General features: G+C 49.1%; 6 protein-coding genes across 6 annotated transcripts; 3 read left to right on the top strand and 3 right to left on the bottom strand.

Moving 5' to 3' along the window:
* Positions 1–638: 638 nt before the first annotated feature.
* Positions 639–2,681, top strand: FTJAE_7718 (mysoin heavy chain; the record flags this gene model as incomplete). The annotated part of the gene is made up of 3 exons (XM_037354463.1): positions 639–752; positions 830–2,581; positions 2,637–2,681. The coding sequence occupies 3 exons, from the start codon at positions 639–641 to the stop codon at positions 2,679–2,681; spliced, it is 1,911 nt and encodes a 636-aa protein (XP_037205217.1).
* A 558-nt stretch (positions 2,682–3,239) lies between these two features.
* On the top strand, positions 3,240–4,718 carry FTJAE_7717 (folylpolyglutamate synthetase; the record flags this gene model as incomplete). Its single annotated transcript, XM_037354462.1, has 1 exon — positions 3,240–4,718. The coding sequence occupies one exon, from the start codon at positions 3,240–3,242 to the stop codon at positions 4,716–4,718; it is 1,479 nt and encodes a 492-aa protein (XP_037205216.1).
* Positions 4,719–4,772: 54 nt separating this feature from the next.
* FTJAE_7716 (Folylpolyglutamate synthase) lies at positions 4,773–6,405 on the bottom strand (the record flags this gene model as incomplete). Its single annotated transcript, XM_037354461.1, has 4 exons — positions 4,773–5,187; positions 5,235–6,133; positions 6,183–6,314; positions 6,379–6,405. 4 exons carry the CDS (start codon positions 6,403–6,405, stop codon positions 4,773–4,775), a joined length of 1,473 nt encoding a protein of 490 aa, XP_037205215.1.
* Positions 6,406–7,001: 596 nt separating this feature from the next.
* Positions 7,002–7,859, bottom strand: FTJAE_7715 (DUF636 domain protein; the record flags this gene model as incomplete). The annotated part of the gene is made up of 1 exon (XM_037354460.1): positions 7,002–7,859. One exon carries the CDS (start codon positions 7,857–7,859, stop codon positions 7,002–7,004), a length of 858 nt encoding a protein of 285 aa, XP_037205214.1.
* An 893-nt stretch (positions 7,860–8,752) lies between these two features.
* Positions 8,753–10,492, top strand: FTJAE_7714 (udp-galactose transporter like; the record flags this gene model as incomplete). Its single annotated transcript, XM_037354459.1, has 1 exon — positions 8,753–10,492. The coding sequence occupies one exon, from the start codon at positions 8,753–8,755 to the stop codon at positions 10,490–10,492; it is 1,740 nt and encodes a 579-aa protein (XP_037205213.1).
* Positions 10,493–12,493: 2,001 nt separating this feature from the next.
* FTJAE_7713 (uncharacterized protein) lies at positions 12,494–16,698 on the bottom strand (the record flags this gene model as incomplete). The annotated part of the gene is made up of 2 exons (XM_037354458.1): positions 12,494–13,153; positions 13,198–16,698. 2 exons carry the CDS (start codon positions 16,696–16,698, stop codon positions 12,494–12,496), a joined length of 4,161 nt encoding a protein of 1,386 aa, XP_037205212.1.
* Between the last annotated feature and the right edge of the window lie 558 nt (positions 16,699–17,256).

Here is a 17,256-nt window from a genome sequence, read left to right as displayed (position 1 = left end):
GGATAAGGCCGGAATGACTTTCAAAACATTATTGGCATTATAAGCTGTTCATAACTACTTACTAAGTAACTATTTGGACTCTGGTCCAAGGTCTCATGTCTTTTTTTGCTCTCCAACAGAGTTCGTGAGGAAGTCTGGGATGCAGACATGTATTGGAGTTGGATTCAAGTAAGAACTCATCCATTGAACGAGTGTTTGTTATTTGGCGATACTGAATATACTAACGCAACTATGAAAACATATGTTGAGATTATTATAATTCTTTAGAATACGTATTCAACAGAGCACGACTTGATATTTCAACCCCATGAACACATGTAACCAACCGGAAGTTACTAACCATAGGCTCTTCACTAGGAGAGAAAAGCAGCTGATCAACTGCGTAAAAGGAGCTTATGAGATAAATTTGCTCTTTTTAGAATTGAATGAATGTTTTTGTTTCATCATGTTCGGTGGTTGATGAGGTAGTTGCGTCACCCGGTTCCTGCCGCTTGCTTAACATTTAGCTCCATACAAAATCCGGGAGCTGGGCTTTTGCCGAACTTCTACCCTGAGCGTTTTTGAAGCAGCTCTCAACTCCATCTAACCGAAAATCAACTGCATCGCGAACTGCGCCCTGTTCGCCATTGCAATCCCTCATGTTGCGAACTTCGCTTCACTCTGTGAGGGCATCTGGCGGCAGGCCCGTTGTGGCCGCTGCTGCCCGCCAATGGCCAATTGCGGCTACACGGCGTGCCGGCCTTGCTGGTCAGGTAAGCTTTCTTTACAACGTCACAGCTCGTGTTAGTTGCTTTAACCAGAAATAAACTAACCGCGACGATGATTCCAGCGTTTCTACTCCGTCGAGAAGAAGCCCGAGCTCGATCCTACTAAGCAACCTGTTTTGCCAGCTTCCCAAACCGTTACGTCCGAGAGAATCCACGAGACCACCCTTGACGATGTTGGCGAGACCAAGGCCGCTATCGCAGACGTCCCTTTGACACCTCCTCCCCCTCCCCATGCGCCTGCGCCTATCAAGAAGAAGGGATTTTTCCGAAGGCTCAAGAACTTTGTCTTCACCCTGCTTGTTCTTGGTGTCGTTGGTTTCGCTGGAGGTGTCTGGTACTCTCGCGTGAGCGACAACTTCCATGATTTCTTTACCGAATACGTCCCCTTTGGCGAGCAGGCTGTTCTTTACCTCGAGGAGATGGACTACAAGAAACGATTCCCTAACATCACCGGCCGATCAAAGACTCAAGCCACCGAAGATGCTGTTCGAGTCCCTGCCCAAAGCGGTGCTTCCTGGAGAGTAGCCGATGCAGGCCAAGCCGGACGTCACTCAAGTGCTGGCCCTGTTGCTGCCGCTGCAAAGAAGGTTGAAGAGGTTGCCAAACCCAAGGCCAAGGCCAAGCCCCCAGTCGAGGCCAAGCCTGTTGCGAAGGCCGTCGAGGAGCCTACTCCTGCCCCCAGGTCTAACTCTGGTTTCAAAGCCCCAGAAGTTAATGAGCCTTCCAAGATGCCTCCTCTCAAGCCGATCGACCTTCTATCGCTTGAGGATGCAAGGGAGCCTGTTGTCCAAGACCTCGTCCACATGGTGAACGACCTCATCCTAGTCATCAACGCCGACAATGCCCATGGCAAGTACGGCACCTCTGTTAGCAAGGCTAAGGATGAGATCGCCAAGGTTGGAGGCAAGCTCAAGGCCATGAAGGGTGAGTTCGAGAAGAAGGCTGCCCAGCAAGTCAGAGAGAAGATCGAGGAGTTCGATAAGGCTGCTTCCGATCTAATTGATCGTGTTGAGAACACCATGATCAGCCAGGAGAACCAATGGCGACAAGACTTTGAGCAGGAGATGAAGAAGGTCCGAGAAAACTACGAGGACCGAGTTAATGTCCTTCTTGAGCGTGAGAAGAAACTCAATGAGGAGAAGCTCCAGAATCAGCTCGCCCAGCAGGCTTTGGCCCTTAAGAAGGAATTTACCAAGGATGTTGAGAAGCAAGTTGAGCAGGAGCGTGAGAGCCGACTAGGCAAGCTGAACGCTCTATCATCTGCCGTGTCAGAGCTCGAGAAACTTACCACAGGCTGGAACGATGTTATTGACACCAACCTCAAGACTCAGCAGCTACACGTTGCCGTTGAGGCTGTCCGAGCCAGCTTGGAGGATGACCGCCACCCTCGCCCTTTTATTCGCGAGCTCGTTGCTCTCCGGGAAATCGCTTCGGATGATCCCGTTGTCAATGCCGCCATCGCCTCCGTTAACCCATCCGCTTACCAACGCGGTATCTCTACTACCTCCCAGCTGATTGATCGTTTCCGTCGAGTCGCCAATGAGGTGCGAAAGGCTTCATTGTTACCCGATGAGGCCGGTGTAGCCAGCCACGCTTCTAGCTGGGTTCTTAGCCACGTTATGTTCAAGAAGCAAGGTCTTGCGGACGGTAATGATGTTGAGAGCATTCTTACTCGAACCCAAACATACCTTGAGGAAGGCGACCTGGATTCTGCGGCGCGAGAAATTAACGGCTTGGATGGATGGGCCAAGACCTTGAGTAAGGATTGGCTCGGTGAGGTTCGCAAGGTGTTGGAGGTTCAGCAGGCTCTCGATGTGAGTTATATCGTTTTCCATATGTTTATCTTTTCTTTTGCTAACATGATTATAGGTGATTGCCACAGAAGCCCGTCTTCAGAGTCTCCGTGTGGATTAAACAAAAAAAGGGATGTTTCATTTGTTGTGTATAATTGGACCCAGGCGCCGTCGTGTCTAGAGAGAGGCTGGATAGCCGTGTATTAGATAGCAATAGACGATGAGGGCGTGGTTACCTGATTCTGACTATTTATTATTGCCGTTAGTAAAGTCTCGTTGATCAATACAGCACCAGGGCTGAACAACTTGTTAAATCTAGTAATAAGTTAAAACTGCAGAGGCAAAATTCGACATTGTTGACAACGAAGAACACTGATCGTCGACTTGTCACAATAACAGCAAACTGCTGAATTTTGTTGTGTATGAATTGCTGGTCAACATAACTGAATATGTTAAATGGGACAAAGGGCTAGTGTAGAGGTACCACATAAGTTAGTTACACATGACGACCGAATAAGCTATCCGACTCCGTTTCTTCACCTTCGCATTAACTTGGGCATTGATTGTTCCAAGATTTGTATCATGCACTCATTTCTCAGCGAGACCCGACAACACCCGTTCCAACTACCTACTGAATGACAAAATCAGTTCACTGCTGAGAAACCAATCAACGCATACAATGGCGGCACGGAAGGGTATCAGCACCGTGTCCCGCGATTACAATGAAGCTCTCCGTCTGCTTTCGACACTTTACTCAAACCGCCAGGCCACGAATCTTTTTGACAAATCAATCGCCGCAAATGCCTCATCTGTACCACCAAAGGATCCCAATGCTTTAGCTATTCCTGAGATGCGCGAATGGCTCCGACGTGCTGGATATGAACCCAAAGATCTCGCACGTCTGAGACACATTCACATAGCCGGCACCAAGGGTAAAGGCTCTGTAAGCGCATTTGCAACGGGTATGCTACGGGAGTACGAGACTGTTGGGACTTATACGAGCCCACATCTCGTCAGTCCTCGCGAGCGCATTGCTATTCAAGGAGAGCAGGTTTCGCAGAAACTCTTCGCTGAGGCTTTCTTTGAGCTCTGGGAAAGGTTGTCTAAAGCTGCTGAGAAGGATGGCAAAAGCCTCACCGAGTCCGAAGGACCTGGCTCAAAGCCATTCTTCTTCCGCTTCATGACGCTCCTTGCTTGGCATATATTCCTGAGAGAAAAGGTCGATAGCGTTGTTCTTGAATGCGGTATCGGCGGAGAGTATGACGCTACAAATGTGGTGCCTCCCGAGGCTGTTTCTGCTGCGGTCATCACGCAGCTGGGTATAGATCATGTCGCGATGCTGGGCGACACGGTTGAGAAGATCGCATGGCACAAAGCAGGCATTCTCAAGCCAGGTGTGCGTGGTTTCGTCCGACGAATGGACGAGAAGCCTGGTGTGATGCAAGTACTTCGACAACGGGCAGCAGAAAAGGGGGCTGAGCTCATCGAGTTGGATGACGCCAGGATCGAACTATGGGGAGGTGTGAAGGGAAGACTGCTAGGTGATTTTCAAAAGTATAACCAAGCTCTTGCCGTTTGTGCTGTAAAACAACATCTAGGTATTCATTTTGATCCCAAGGACTTTTTTATGAACAGTCAAGCAAGGATGGATAAAGGGCTATGGGACGCAAGTCTCAGAGGGCGCTGTGAGGTCATTCAGCAGGGCCACATTGGCTGGTATCTGGATGGCGCGCATACCAAGGATAGCATGTATGAGGTCGCAAAATGGTTCGCTTCGAATGTTGAAAACGATGAATCCTCAATTCTGGTTTTCAACCAGCAGGAGAGGGATGCAACACAACTACTGGCAATATTGCTTGACACTCTTCAAGAATTTACAGGGAGAGAAAACATATTCAGTCATGCGCTCTTTACGAGGAATGACCAGGAGGGGCTTTCAACGGATGAAGAAGCCAGAGATCTGAGTGTGCAGACACGTGTGGCAAGGATGATGGCTGAGAGAGCAGCTAATTGTGAGGTCAGCACATTCGACAATATCCAGGACGCTGTATCTGCGGCCAGAAAAGTTGCAGGATCCCATCAGAAGGTTTTAGCAACAGGGAGCATGTATCTCGTAGGGGGTGTTTTACGAGCATTGGAGCCTGAAGGTTTATTATAAATATAAATACTCCCTGGTGTGCCGGCCAAATTAGCTCGTTCTATTATCATCAAATCACAGAGCATCGGCCTCTTCCAGTATGCCCAAGGCACCACCAACAAGATGCAAGCTTCCCGTGATAAATGCCTGAACTGCCTCCCACTCTGTGAGACCCTCTCCAAGATTTCGGACGTAGTTAATAGATTGCTCGATTGTTGGCATGACTTTTACCGTGGCTGTGGGATCAAGAGACATCCACTTATCCGCAAACCGTTGCTGAACAGTCATCTTATCAATCTCAGCAGGGTCGAATTGACGGTTGATAAAGTCACGCTTGTAGCCGGATGCTGCATAGGTGACGTTTGTGCAGAAGATGACATGGTCAAATGCTGGCTGTCCTTCTCGTCTGGTCGCCTTGAAGACGGACTCGAGAAAGTCGACAGCTTCGGAGCGGCCTTGTTGGTTGAAGATCATGACGCGCATTCCATTGCTAAATCTATTAGTTGCAGAGCAGGATAGGGTAACATGATGACTTACCGTCCAGAAGTTTCGTCCTTGAACCACTTGGACGACATCTTGAGACTATCAGAAGTATGGGCGCCATCCACGTGCCATGTCACCTTGTCTTCCTTCTTGACCTCACACCGACCTCTCCATACAACCTTTTCAAGCCCGTCTACAAACTCCTTGGGCAAAGTATCCGTCCGAGGTGGTAGAGAGATGCCAACTTTCTCCAGTGCTGTTTCGGCGAGTGCGATAGCCAATGTAGCATTGCGCTTCTGAAATGTTGCATCTGGTCGAATCTGAACACTGCTAAGTCGGGGGTCAACTGGTAGGACTTCCAAATCCACGTTCTTTTCCGAGGCCCGTTTCCTCAGAACTTCTTCTGCATCTGGCACCTGTTCGATTGTAAAAGCCGCGCTTCCAGACTTCATGATACCCGCCTTGTGCCATGCAATCTTGGCCACTGTATCACCGAGAGCAAAGACATGATCAATGCCCAGTGTACTAATGCCAGATGCTATAGGCTTCTCCACGACATTCGTAGCATCAAATTCACCACCAATACCAGTCTCATATATAGCAACATCTATGCCTTCTTGAAGAAAGACGTGCCAACTCATTAGAGTCAGATATCGCGCATAAATAGGTCGAGGAGCCATGAGTTTCTTTGCGTCATCTTTCGGTGCCGATTCAAGACGGTCCCACACTTCGAAGAAGTACTTTGCGAATAGGTCTTCTGAAATAGGCGTTGAGTTGATGCGAATCCGCTCACGAACAGCGATGAGATGAGGCGATGTGAAAAAGCCTGTCTTCCGGGGTGTGCCCCTTGTGTGCTGATACTGAGAGAGGATAGAGTCGACAAAGGCACAGGTGCTACCTTTTCCTTTTGTGCCGGCTACATGTACAATGTTTAGGCGATTGAGATCAGATGGCTATCATTTGATTAGTCTCATGTATGTATATCGTGCTCGGAGGCCTTACGGTATATCCAATGCGATCAAGATATGTCCGCATTTCCTTGATAGACACAGCATCAGGCCTTATCCCCGCCTTCCGACGAGCCTCAACGACATCAAAAGGTGTTTGAAGTGAGTTGAGCGCATCAATGGCGTCCTAAGATAAGTCAGCTGGCCATTCTTCTTGTCTTGCATTCGAAGCGGTATGAGAGGTTGAGTACATTATAGGACCGTCTTTTTGAGGCCATGGTGGATACCGCGACTCGTTGTACGGCTGAGAAACTGATAGGTTGCCTAAAAGCCCGCCATAAGACATGACGCATTGAAGTCGGCAACGTCTTGAGATGGATGTTTAAATGAAGCTGTCTTGTCTTTTTGGTGATGGTAACTCGCAGAAAGCTCGGGTAATCCACTCGTGAAATCAACGCCGTGCTATAGACGAGTTATTCGGGCTCAGTGACCGCACCATGAACTACTAATGTCGAAAGAGCCGGTGCAAGTCAGAGGTATCGTAAGTGAACCTTTTCGACTTTGCCAAATAGAAATTTGGGCTCATGAAGCGATATCGCGGGACACCAGACCCGGGATGTATCCCGCTAAGAACTTAGTGATAAGACGGGCTTCGGGAGGCGAATGCCGCTGATTGGATTATTAGCCATGGCCAAAGTAAGTTCATATAAAATTCTTCAGGAAATAGAGGAATAGGTATTTGATATTATTCTGACATTTGAACTTCAACTATGCAGTTGTGAATCGTTGTCGGTGCAGCTGCACCGACAAATACGTGACAACCCCAAGACCAACATGCATTGTACTTCGGCGAAACCTCCGAGTATCGGAGCCATCAACCGATATTGTAGTCCTCAATAACACCTTCTCTCTTCAACACCCACTTGTTCATGCCTTCTTGTAGTGCTTCAGTGAAGCCGCTATCGAATCTCTTTCCGCTATCAGCCCATGCCAACCTTGCCCGCCAAGTGAGCCATTTCTCTGCCATGACACCTTCGGGCGCTCGGATGATACCCGTAGCCAAGTCGACAACATGATGGTTCTCAGACGGCCTTCGACATGCGTGAGAGAAGAAAATAGTTGCACCGCAAGTACCGCAGAAGGATCTCACCACATCGTCCGACGATTTGAACGTCTTGGCGCTCCCAATGAGTAGATCGTCTTCGATACGGGGTTCGCATATGGATAATGGGATAAATGTCCATCCCACAACGTTAGTCCCATTGTGAAGCCGACAATCATCACATGCGTCAAAAGTCGCGAGCCACTTGGTATCATCTCTATGCGAAACGAATTGCGAATAGAATTTGTCCTCCTTGATCTCTTGGCTCGGCCGGGGAATAGTGAAAGAGATGCCTTTACACTCGCATTCCACACGAAGACGCTCCTCCCCGTCATCCCCAACTTCCATGTGAGATTCAATTATATTTGCCTCGGGGCTACCGTCAGGAGGGTTCCAGTCCATGAACTCCTTTCCGCTAGTATGTGTCAGGGCCCCGGCGATGCCCCTGTCCTTTGTCGAGTGGCTGAAGATGTGCTTCCGGACATCAAAGAAGTCTGAAGCGTTGACGAATATTGATGAAGCAACTGTCCAGAACTCATTCTCAGGCGGCCCAGATGAAGCAATGTGGCAACCACACGTTGAGCAGAAGTTCCATGTTCCGATCTTCTTCCCGATCGCGTAGCGGGTCATATTGCTGGAGGAGGATGGCTCCACGAACTTGGGCTTCACTCCATCAGGCAGCGGAGCATGGAAGATGCATGGCGCACCAGAGCCATACCTGCAGAGGCTGCAATGGCAGAGATGTGTGAGTAGAGGTAGTTTCGAAAACGGTACATCGATTGTATAATGGACAGAGCCACAATAGCACTTGGCTTCAAGGGTCTTACTTTCAACTCGTTCTGCCATGGCTCAGAAAGTTGCAGGTAGGCTTAGATGTGTAGGTAGTAAAGACTGTTCTGTTGGCGATCAGTGGATAGTGAACGAAGTTGCACGTCAGCCCGAGGCGAAAGACCTGCTGCTTTTATACGGCGACCTCTGATTGTGGGGATAACTCAATAGGCAGGTGCCGTCATACGCCGTCTTATAATTCCTTGAATATATGGAAGTGCATCTGGCATGTAACAACAAAGTTGGTCGGAGGGATTCAGGTCGATGGATTACATTTTTGCCCACATTTGAACATGTTGATGCTCTATCAGAATTCGTGACTAAAGATGGCATTATCTGTTAATGCCATAACAGACAGCGTGAAGTTCGCCTCTCTAGTATCATGGTGCACCCCGCGATTAAAGCCTTTTGACTTGAAGGGCGTGCATAACGCTAAGGCTGAGATCGCCAGGTCGTTATCGATCGTTATTTTGAATTGGCGGGCGGATGTTATTGTGGGGCTGACGTTGACAGCGAAATACTAGCCAGTCTGATAGCCGAAGTTAGCCCGTCAATCTTCAAAGGCTGGTTCCTAACTTTTTTTTTCTTTAGTGGAGAGGCTGGACCATTCATCATGACTTCAACGCCTCACAAACTTTCTTCCTCTTCTATCTCCTTCTATCGCAACGTCATAAAAGTTGCACCAGATTAGAAAAATGTCAGAGCTCTTGGACTTTGATAAGCAACAGAGGCAACTGGAAGATGATCTTAGCAAGCTGCAGAATGCCCTGAAGCATTGGCAGACCTGGCACGTTGAGTATGAGATGCTCAAAGAAGAGGTCCAAGCCGTTTGCAAGAATGGCGAGACGGAGCTTAAGACTATTCATGCCGGATTCGAAGGAGAGTTGTTGAAAGATCGTGAACTTGATGAGATCTTTGGTGAGAGGACACATCGATCTGGTGAACAGATTCTGAACATTCTTGACCGTCGCATCGATTACGTTACCGCGAATATCACATCGCTGCGAAATCAAATCAGCGCTGCTGAGACCAAGCTTGATGAAAGTCAACCCGACTTTACTGAAGACGACGGCTTGCCTATCACAGAAATTATCGAGCAGCTTGACGATGACGACAACGTTATCTCTTACAAGCTTAACCAACCTGATACGGCCTTGCCTCAGATTCAAGATGCCCTTCAGAAGGCCGGTATCGACGATCTCGAAGATAGCAACTCAGTCTCAAAGGCCGAGAGCCCTAGACAAAAGGAAGCAGAACACTCCCAAGAAAATCCATCGCCGCATACAGAGCTTGAATCCACGACTCTAGCACCATCCGTCACTAAAGGGGTGGTGTTTGCTGCAGATACTAAAATGCAAGACGGCCCAAAGCCCCAAGTCTCGCGGAATGCTAAACGTGTTGAAGAGATCATGAACCATGCCAAGGAGCAGGAGAAGATCAGCAGCGAGCAAGCGTACATCCCCGAGGATGAGGATGAGGAGGACGCGGAGTTGCGGCGGCAGATGCTTGAATACTCGGGGGAAGTTGGTGCTGTTGTCGCCGAGCTGCAGCTCGAGGAGGGAGACAGCGACGACTACGAATATGAGTACAGTGATGAAGGTTTTGAGGATGATGACGACGACCAGGAAGACAGGTTTGGTCGGTATACTGGCCGCGTTGTGACGGATGATTACCGTCAAAGAATGCTAGAATTGGAGAAGAAACTGGGCATCAAATCTCGCTTCACGGAGCAGCCAGAAGATAGGGATGGTGACGCAAGTTCCGATGACGAAGAAGGCATTGGCCGTATCGTAGTCAAGCCAGCCTCGGCGACAACAACATCATCATCAGCCTCAAAACCTGCGCCCGTCAAGTCAAACATCAAAGAGAAGCAATCAGAACAACTCAACGGCAAGAAGGGCGTTCGCTTTGCTTCCAATCTGGATATCGCACCGGAGAATGAGCCCACTGTCCTTCCAGTGAGAGAAGCTCCTATGAAGGAAAAGGAACCGATTGTGGAACCATTGAGCGACAAAATCGTTGAGCGCTCTAGCACCGCCAAGGCTCCCGATACATCTGAAATCAAGTCGACGCGCAAACCATCGAGATTCAAGAAGGCCAGAGATACTGTTCCACCAGGCCCTCTTGATGTCCCCGCCAAGTTCTTAGATCAAGACAGGCCCACGGCACCTACGGGTCCTGAAGGAACAACACTCGCTGACACATTAGTTGAGCGCGAATCCATACGCGCTGCTCCTCACCCACCGGATGAATTCGATGATGAATTGATATATCAAGAGGTCGCTGATGAGCACCACAAGCTTCGAAAGAAGTTCATCCAACGAGAAGGTGGGTTCCTCAAGGAAGATGAATCTCCGATCCAACCTTTGGAGGAGCAAGATGGTGGGCGAGAGCCAGTCAGTCGCTTCAAGGCCGCCAGGCTCTCAAAGTACTGAACAAAACAAAAGAAAGAACAAAAGTAAGGCACTCAGGTCTGGAAATGACAATGGAATGAGCTGCCGGGGGAACGAAGAGTCGAGAAGAATCGATTTGTTACCCGTCTTATGCTGCTCTCGAGTTGCCTTTTGTGAAAGGCATCAGTGATTGCTACAGTGCTACACTCTAATACGCGTCGTTTATGCTAACCCTATGTAAGGATGGATGACTTGACATTTGATTTGGTTATTGACTATTGACTCTGATGGGGGGTCACACGGAACGCTTTTCAAATCTGACAATTGATGTGTTGCAGCCTTTAATCTGCTTCTACATTACTAGCGGCTCCAATAGTAAATTCGGACGGGCTCTCTGAAACCATTACCTTAAGCTTGTGGTTTTGGTTATTCGTTTCACCCTTTACATTTCATTTTAGCTATCACACCTTATTTATTAGTGGCCTGAAGAATCCACGTGCCTACGTACTAGTATTCTTATCTGTTGTCCTCTCTGCCTCTGCCTCGGACCCTCGGTGGCTTAGTTATGACTTGCGTGGTGTTTTGTCTGCGTCTCTCTTATTATCCCTGTTTGTCGTATTGCCTATTCAAGCTTTTGAGGCTTGCATAAATGTGGAATGCGGGCGTTCCGGAAGTTCGGCACCGCATCTTTCGGCAGTGACCGTGCCGGTTAATGGCTTGCTGACGGCCTTGGACCCTATCATTGGCGAATGGCGTGCCTGGACGAAACCATACTCGGCGTCGGTTTGCCGTACGTCTTATACATAGTATCCTTAATAGTACGGACCCTGGCCAGAACACTCTCCCTACGGCTGCTCCCGCAGACAATATCTCAGGCCTGGACGGCTACTCGGCATCTCAAGCGTACGTCACAGAAGTCTCTGGTCAAAGCTGAATTAACAGGAATCATACGGTGAGGCCAATCAAGAATGTAGACAAAGACAGGAGCTGCTGGGACCGAGTGGCTGAGTTTCAGTGAACAGAGAGGCCTCTCAGTTGGCTGAAGGTACTTAATCTTGCTCGTTCCTAGCTGTGGGATTACTGACTTGAACAATACAATACACAGACAGCACTAAACAAACAAATCTACTTCATCACCCACTCACTACTACCTTTCTTCTCCTCTTCTTATCCAGATCCATCACTCCATCTCCCTCGAATCATTCAAGATGCCCGCCGCCATGGAACCCACTCAGCAAGCCCCCATGACCTCTGATAACGGAGACATCGTCACACAGCAGCCTGTAAGTTGTATCGCACGCAAGGCTCCATGCTTCACATACTAACACGTATCAAGAGCGCTGAGCCTCAGCCTGATATGACCATGCGTGGTGGTGAGGAGGCTGGCTGTGAGATCTGCTGTGGTCTCTGCGCCTGCGATGAGGGATGCTGCTAAGCAGACAGACTCACGTAGAGTGTTCTGAGTAGAATAGACTGCTCGGGATGGAGTTTGGGTAGCATTGTTATCGTGATTTAGCAACTCCCATCTGGATGGTTGATCCAGTGGAGCAATAAACTACATTCAAAACATATGATGCTTTCATGATATAGGCTTTATGTCTAATAGTAACCTAAACCAGAGATCTGGGACAGATCCTATGCCAGTTTGGCCGAACCCTTTCGAGGAATCCGTCTTCCGTACAATGTGTATCCACCTACGCCTGAAGGCTCATAGTACAAAGATCAACGAGTCAATAGATAGGCATTTATACAGAGTCATAGATAAATATGCAATTTTGCGATCATCCACAGAATACAAATCAGACTGGATTTCGAAATTGGTACGGTGGAGTTATATGTGTGCCATGTTTTTCAGGAATCTAATCATGCCGGCTTGTTCATACTGTCTAAATAGAACAAGTTCATCATCAGGTAGCCGTTCATATGGGCCTATCACGCACATCCATTTGTACCCGAGGACTCTTTAGCAAGCAAACTTGTGCTTGGATTAGGTTTCATAGCGTCTTGTCCTCCTTCGTCTTCGTTTTCGTCTTCTTCTTTTTTCTAGGCATCTTCCGCATCATGTTCCTGTATCTGAGCTCTGAGATGATCCGGGACGTCCTTGATGTCGATAAGCTGTAGGCCTTGTTTCTTTTTATGAGAACCTTGGGTACCAAACGTCAGCTCCATCTCAGCCTTCTTATTCTCATCGAACTCATCGGTAGCCGTTAGTGATGGCGACCGCCCTTGAGTGGAAGAGTTTGGACTCTTCTGCGGTCTGTGAGGTGTCGATGGAGCTGGACCAGGCCGTCTCGGCGGCCGCAAGACACTGGGTGGTGGCTTATTCTGTCTTCGCTGCTTCAGTCGTGCCTGTTCTTTCTTGTTGAACTCTGCAACCTCCTTGGGGCTGGGGCCGGGTTTCTTAGGTGCTGGGCTGGCTGTTGCTGTTGGGTTACAAAGCGTTGGGTTGCCCCCTGGAAGTACCAGTCCACCTAAAATCATGGGAGAAATATTCGACTGTTGTTGCGTATTGCTGGAGCCCGCTACGGTGGGTGGTGTTTTGGCGGTAGTAGTATATTGCTGAGCTGCGGCTGTGCTTGCGGCTGCTGGTGATTGTTGGTCTGGCGGTGCTTGAGTGGGCGGTGACTGAACAAGTGAGGGCTGGCTTTCAGCTGGCAAGATTGATGCAGGGACGCTTTGAGGTTGTCGTGAGTTTGGTTCAGGCTGTTCCTCTGGCAGGGCCGTTGCCGTTGGTCTTTCGACCTCACCTCACTGATGGACGACTCCTGCGCGTTAGTCTCATGAGTGTTAGCTTTCTGACTGTTTGATGTATCTGAATCAGTCTGTTGGGCTTCAGTATTCTTATGACTAGACTCTTTGCCTGAAGGAGAAACTGCCTGGTTTGAAGCACCATTCCCGGCAACAATACCCCCAGCACCTGCGAGGGCTAATAGACAGCGAGCCGCCAAGTCCGCCTTCGCTGTATCATTTCCGCTGTCTTCATTGACCGGGGAGGGCGTTTGTTGTAATGTTTCTGGCTGTGTATGAGGTTCTCTTTGCGACACTGACTCGAGGGTTGAGTGGACCACGGGAGTGTTCTTATGTGCTCGCGGCTTCGGTTTCGCAATCTTTCGGGTAGCGAGCTGTTCAGCGGTGGCTTCTTTTACTGGATCAGGAGGATCGTTGTCCGTGGGAGTTTGAGCGTAGAACTTGTCTTTGTCTGTCCCCTTATACGCGTCTATAAGCTGCCTTGCAACCTCTTCTTGCTCTGAGTCAGTCATCCCTATCTTGGTACTCGGGGCCTCTGGTTGTTGAATCGAGATGTCAACGTCGGGCGGTGCAAACGACTGCATATCCTGCATAGCAGTATCTTCGTTTGCTATCTCTCTCGTTGGACTCGTTGACAGCTGTCTTTCTGGTTCTGTGCCTTCCGAGGAGTCTCCATCTTGGTCCATGAGGTCACTGAACACTTCGTGAGCTGCATCTCCTATTCTTTTCCTTTCCTCTTCATTTGGTCGCCATACATCGGTCATTTGAGCGTCGTCCGTTGTAGATGCTAGGAGGGTCTGCTCCTCCAGTATACCTACACCACGATCACCGGCGGCATCAGACTCGGAACTCCCCATCTCTTCGTCACTGTCCTGAGGATTGGCTCTTGCGACTGGTGTTTCTGGTCCTCCGTTCAAGCTCTCTTGTTGGTTGACGGCAACATTATAGCCATCGAGGCTATTTTCATAAATACCTTCGCCAGATTCGCCAGATTCGTCAGATTCGCCAGATTCGTCAGATTCGCCAGATTCGTCAGATTCGCCAGATTCGTCAGATTCATGCTGGGCAGACGTTGCGATTATCTCATCGAGCGAATTATCTATGTCTTCGCTTCCCCGGAGCATGGGAATGAAGCCAGGACCAGGAGAACTGGATCGCTGCCCTATAGTTATTTCTTCAGATTCAGAGTGGCTCAGCGTGTTTGAAAGGAGCGAAGTCGAAGTCGGGGGCAAAGTTGTCCCATCTTCATTGACTTTGAGCAGTGGTGTCTCTTTATCGGCATTTTCACAAGCTTTAATCAAAGCTTCAGTCGAAGGCTGTTGGTTCCTCTTAGTGCTTGGGTATACTGTAGTAGATTGGTTTCCCGTGGATGGCTCATTCTGGGCGGATACGACGCTCGAAAAGGGCTCTGGGGAGGCCTGAAGAGAGACTTCGCTTTGGCCGTCTTGGGCTCCCGAGGCTATACTTATGGGGTCGCTAGTCAAAACATTAGAGACAGATGTACTCTCTGGGGTAGCAGGCTCAGTAGTCTTTGTCAAAGGAAGCTCAGGGGTAATTGGATGTCTAACGACAGGGCTTCCTTGAGCATCGTGTTTCGAGTCGTCATTCGAGATTGGTGTGGAGTGAATAGGGACGCTGGCGGAAGTGGTCGTGGTATCAATGGCTTGCTGAGTTTCCAGAGATCTGAATGAACTAGTAAGCTGTCGGTCCAACAGCCCCACGATCATATCGCACATTTTCTCCTTCTTGTCTTCATACTTGTTACCCTCAGTTTGGGTGATACCTTTATTAGGAACACCCCGTCGTGAATGCTGATGTATGCCTTTACACTCCTTTGCCTTTGTGCCGCCCATAGAGGACTTGGGCCCCCGTTCATTTCGCCTCGAAGTCCCTGCAGCAGACAGTCTTGAATGTATCGTAGACTTCACGAAACCTCGAATAGATGAGTGGATAGCGGTGGGACGGTCGAGGCCGGTAGCATGAGTCTGTATGGGCTCGGGTTCCGCATTAGTCGTAGGCCCAGGGGAGTCAGGAAATGTGATAGTGGCGGGAAGAGGTGAGCATACAGCAGAGTACTTTGGCTCCGCCACTTCGTCCTCAGCTCTGCTGCTATGAATAGTGACCAAGTTGGCGTTGATTCTTGGCTGGGGTCCCTCGAGGGCCTTCCCCTTATCGAGAGACGTCTGTGTGTCCGTGTCCTCAGACGAAGCTGGATCTGGACTCGGCTCTGGGATTGGAAGCTCTGGCACAACTACTGGGTGCTCGGGCTCTTCTTGGATAGGAGTGTCTACCAAGTCAGTCTGTACGCCCCGACTGGCGTACGTTTGGAGTGCCAGTTCTAAGGGCTTGTTCTTCATGCCATGGCTAGCAAGATCTGTTGGCTCCGTTTGTGTGCTCGCATTCTTGACTACGGTCCGTCTCGGTCCCAGGGTACTGTACCATCCTTCTTCCCAGGCTCTTTTGATGTCTTGCCCTCTTGGAATAGGTCTTGTGTCAGCAGGAGCTGGAGCTGGTGGAGGAGGAGGGGCTGGGGGAGTCGGTGCAAGAGGGCCAGCCGGTGCAGGAGAAGGTACCGGTGTAGTTGGAGGTACCGGTGCAGTTGAGGATTCCAGTACAGTGACAGGTCCCAGTATGGTTACAGGTCCCAGTATAGTTAAAGGTCCCGATATAGTTGAAGTTACTGGAGCGGGCTCATGGACCGGGGGCAGAGATACAGGGTCACTTGCTCTAAAGGTTCCAGCTGATGTCGCCTCACCAGATCTGGGAGGAGCAAGCAGTCTCAGGCGAGCCATTTCTCGGATGTGTTGGCTGTTTGCTGGCCCTCTTGGAAGGCCCTCCCAGACTAAGCCAGTCCTTTCATTCTCGAGCTTCTTCCTCTCATTCTCGATTCCCATTCTCTGGTTTTCTGCTTCAGCAATCCGATTCTGCTCGTCGAGGACTTGAGCTTGTCTCCTGATATTGTCCTCCTCGACCAGCTGTCTCATCCATCGTTCTGCACCAGTATCGTTGGGCTGGATGCCGGTTATGTCTCCGTCTGGTAGGTCAGGGTATCTAAATTCAGCGCCTGTGATCTCGTATAGCTCGTCTCTTGTAGAATTGAGATATGCCCTCAACATTTCTTTTGCTTGGCGAGCCCTGAATCTGATCATGGCAAGGTGTGTAAGGATGCTTGGCATCGCAAGATACTCCCATACATTCCACATGGTGGAAAATAACGGTCCTAGGGGCCTTTCCAATACGTATCGAAATACCTTTGGAATAAGAACCAAAATGAATAACTTGAGGACGGAAAGGATCAGTACGGCCAAGCTGACAAGGCAGTTGCGGAGAAAGATTGTGGTGGGCACAAGGACGATACCCATCGCCTTGAGGGTCTTGTAAAGAACGTAGATAGTGGTGAATGCAATTATGCAGTATTTGGTGTCAAAAGGCTCGTCTATGGTGAAAATAGAATCCCACAACCAACCCCAGAGCCAGCTGGGATCTAATACGCGTGCCATGTTGTTGATTCGTGTTGAGGGAGTGGCTAAGAAGTCGCAAATGTTAGTTCCCTTGACCGTGGTGATTTCTTGTACGGTAGTAAGTATAGAGTATAATATCGTATCGGGAGCGCATGAATGATATTGTGGATGTGTATATAAGTGAGCGAAAGATTCATGGAACTCACTTGATAACGATGCGTGGGTAATGGTTTATCATATAGTACTGAAGAAATCTTTTCAAGAAGCAGAATTCTGAGAGTCATATAGTTATTTGGGGAATTTATTGTCTCCCAATATTCTTTTGTTGTGAATAAAATCCTTGAAAGTGACCAGGCCAGATGCTAGCAGTGTTCAACCACAAAAGAGTCACTGAACAAGCAAGCACTGGCGAACAGTGACAACAAAAGTGAAATCCCTTTCCGTACCTGAGATGTGCTCACGGATCCTGCCCGGGACGCATAAATAGGTATCGGCAATGAAGAGATGGCTTTGTTAACATAGTGCCACAACAAAACAATGTCTAGGATGCCTTCAAGTTCAGCCTTATTGTATCACATCCATTCCGTCAAAAGGTCT

Source organism: Fusarium tjaetaba (assembly GCF_013396195.1).
Source record: "Fusarium tjaetaba strain NRRL 66243 chromosome Unknown NRRL66243_c0000156, whole genome shotgun sequence".
In the NCBI taxonomy this organism is placed as follows: Eukaryota; Fungi; Ascomycota; class Sordariomycetes; order Hypocreales; family Nectriaceae; genus Fusarium; species Fusarium tjaetaba.
This window is presented reverse-complemented; position numbering and strand designations above follow the sequence as displayed.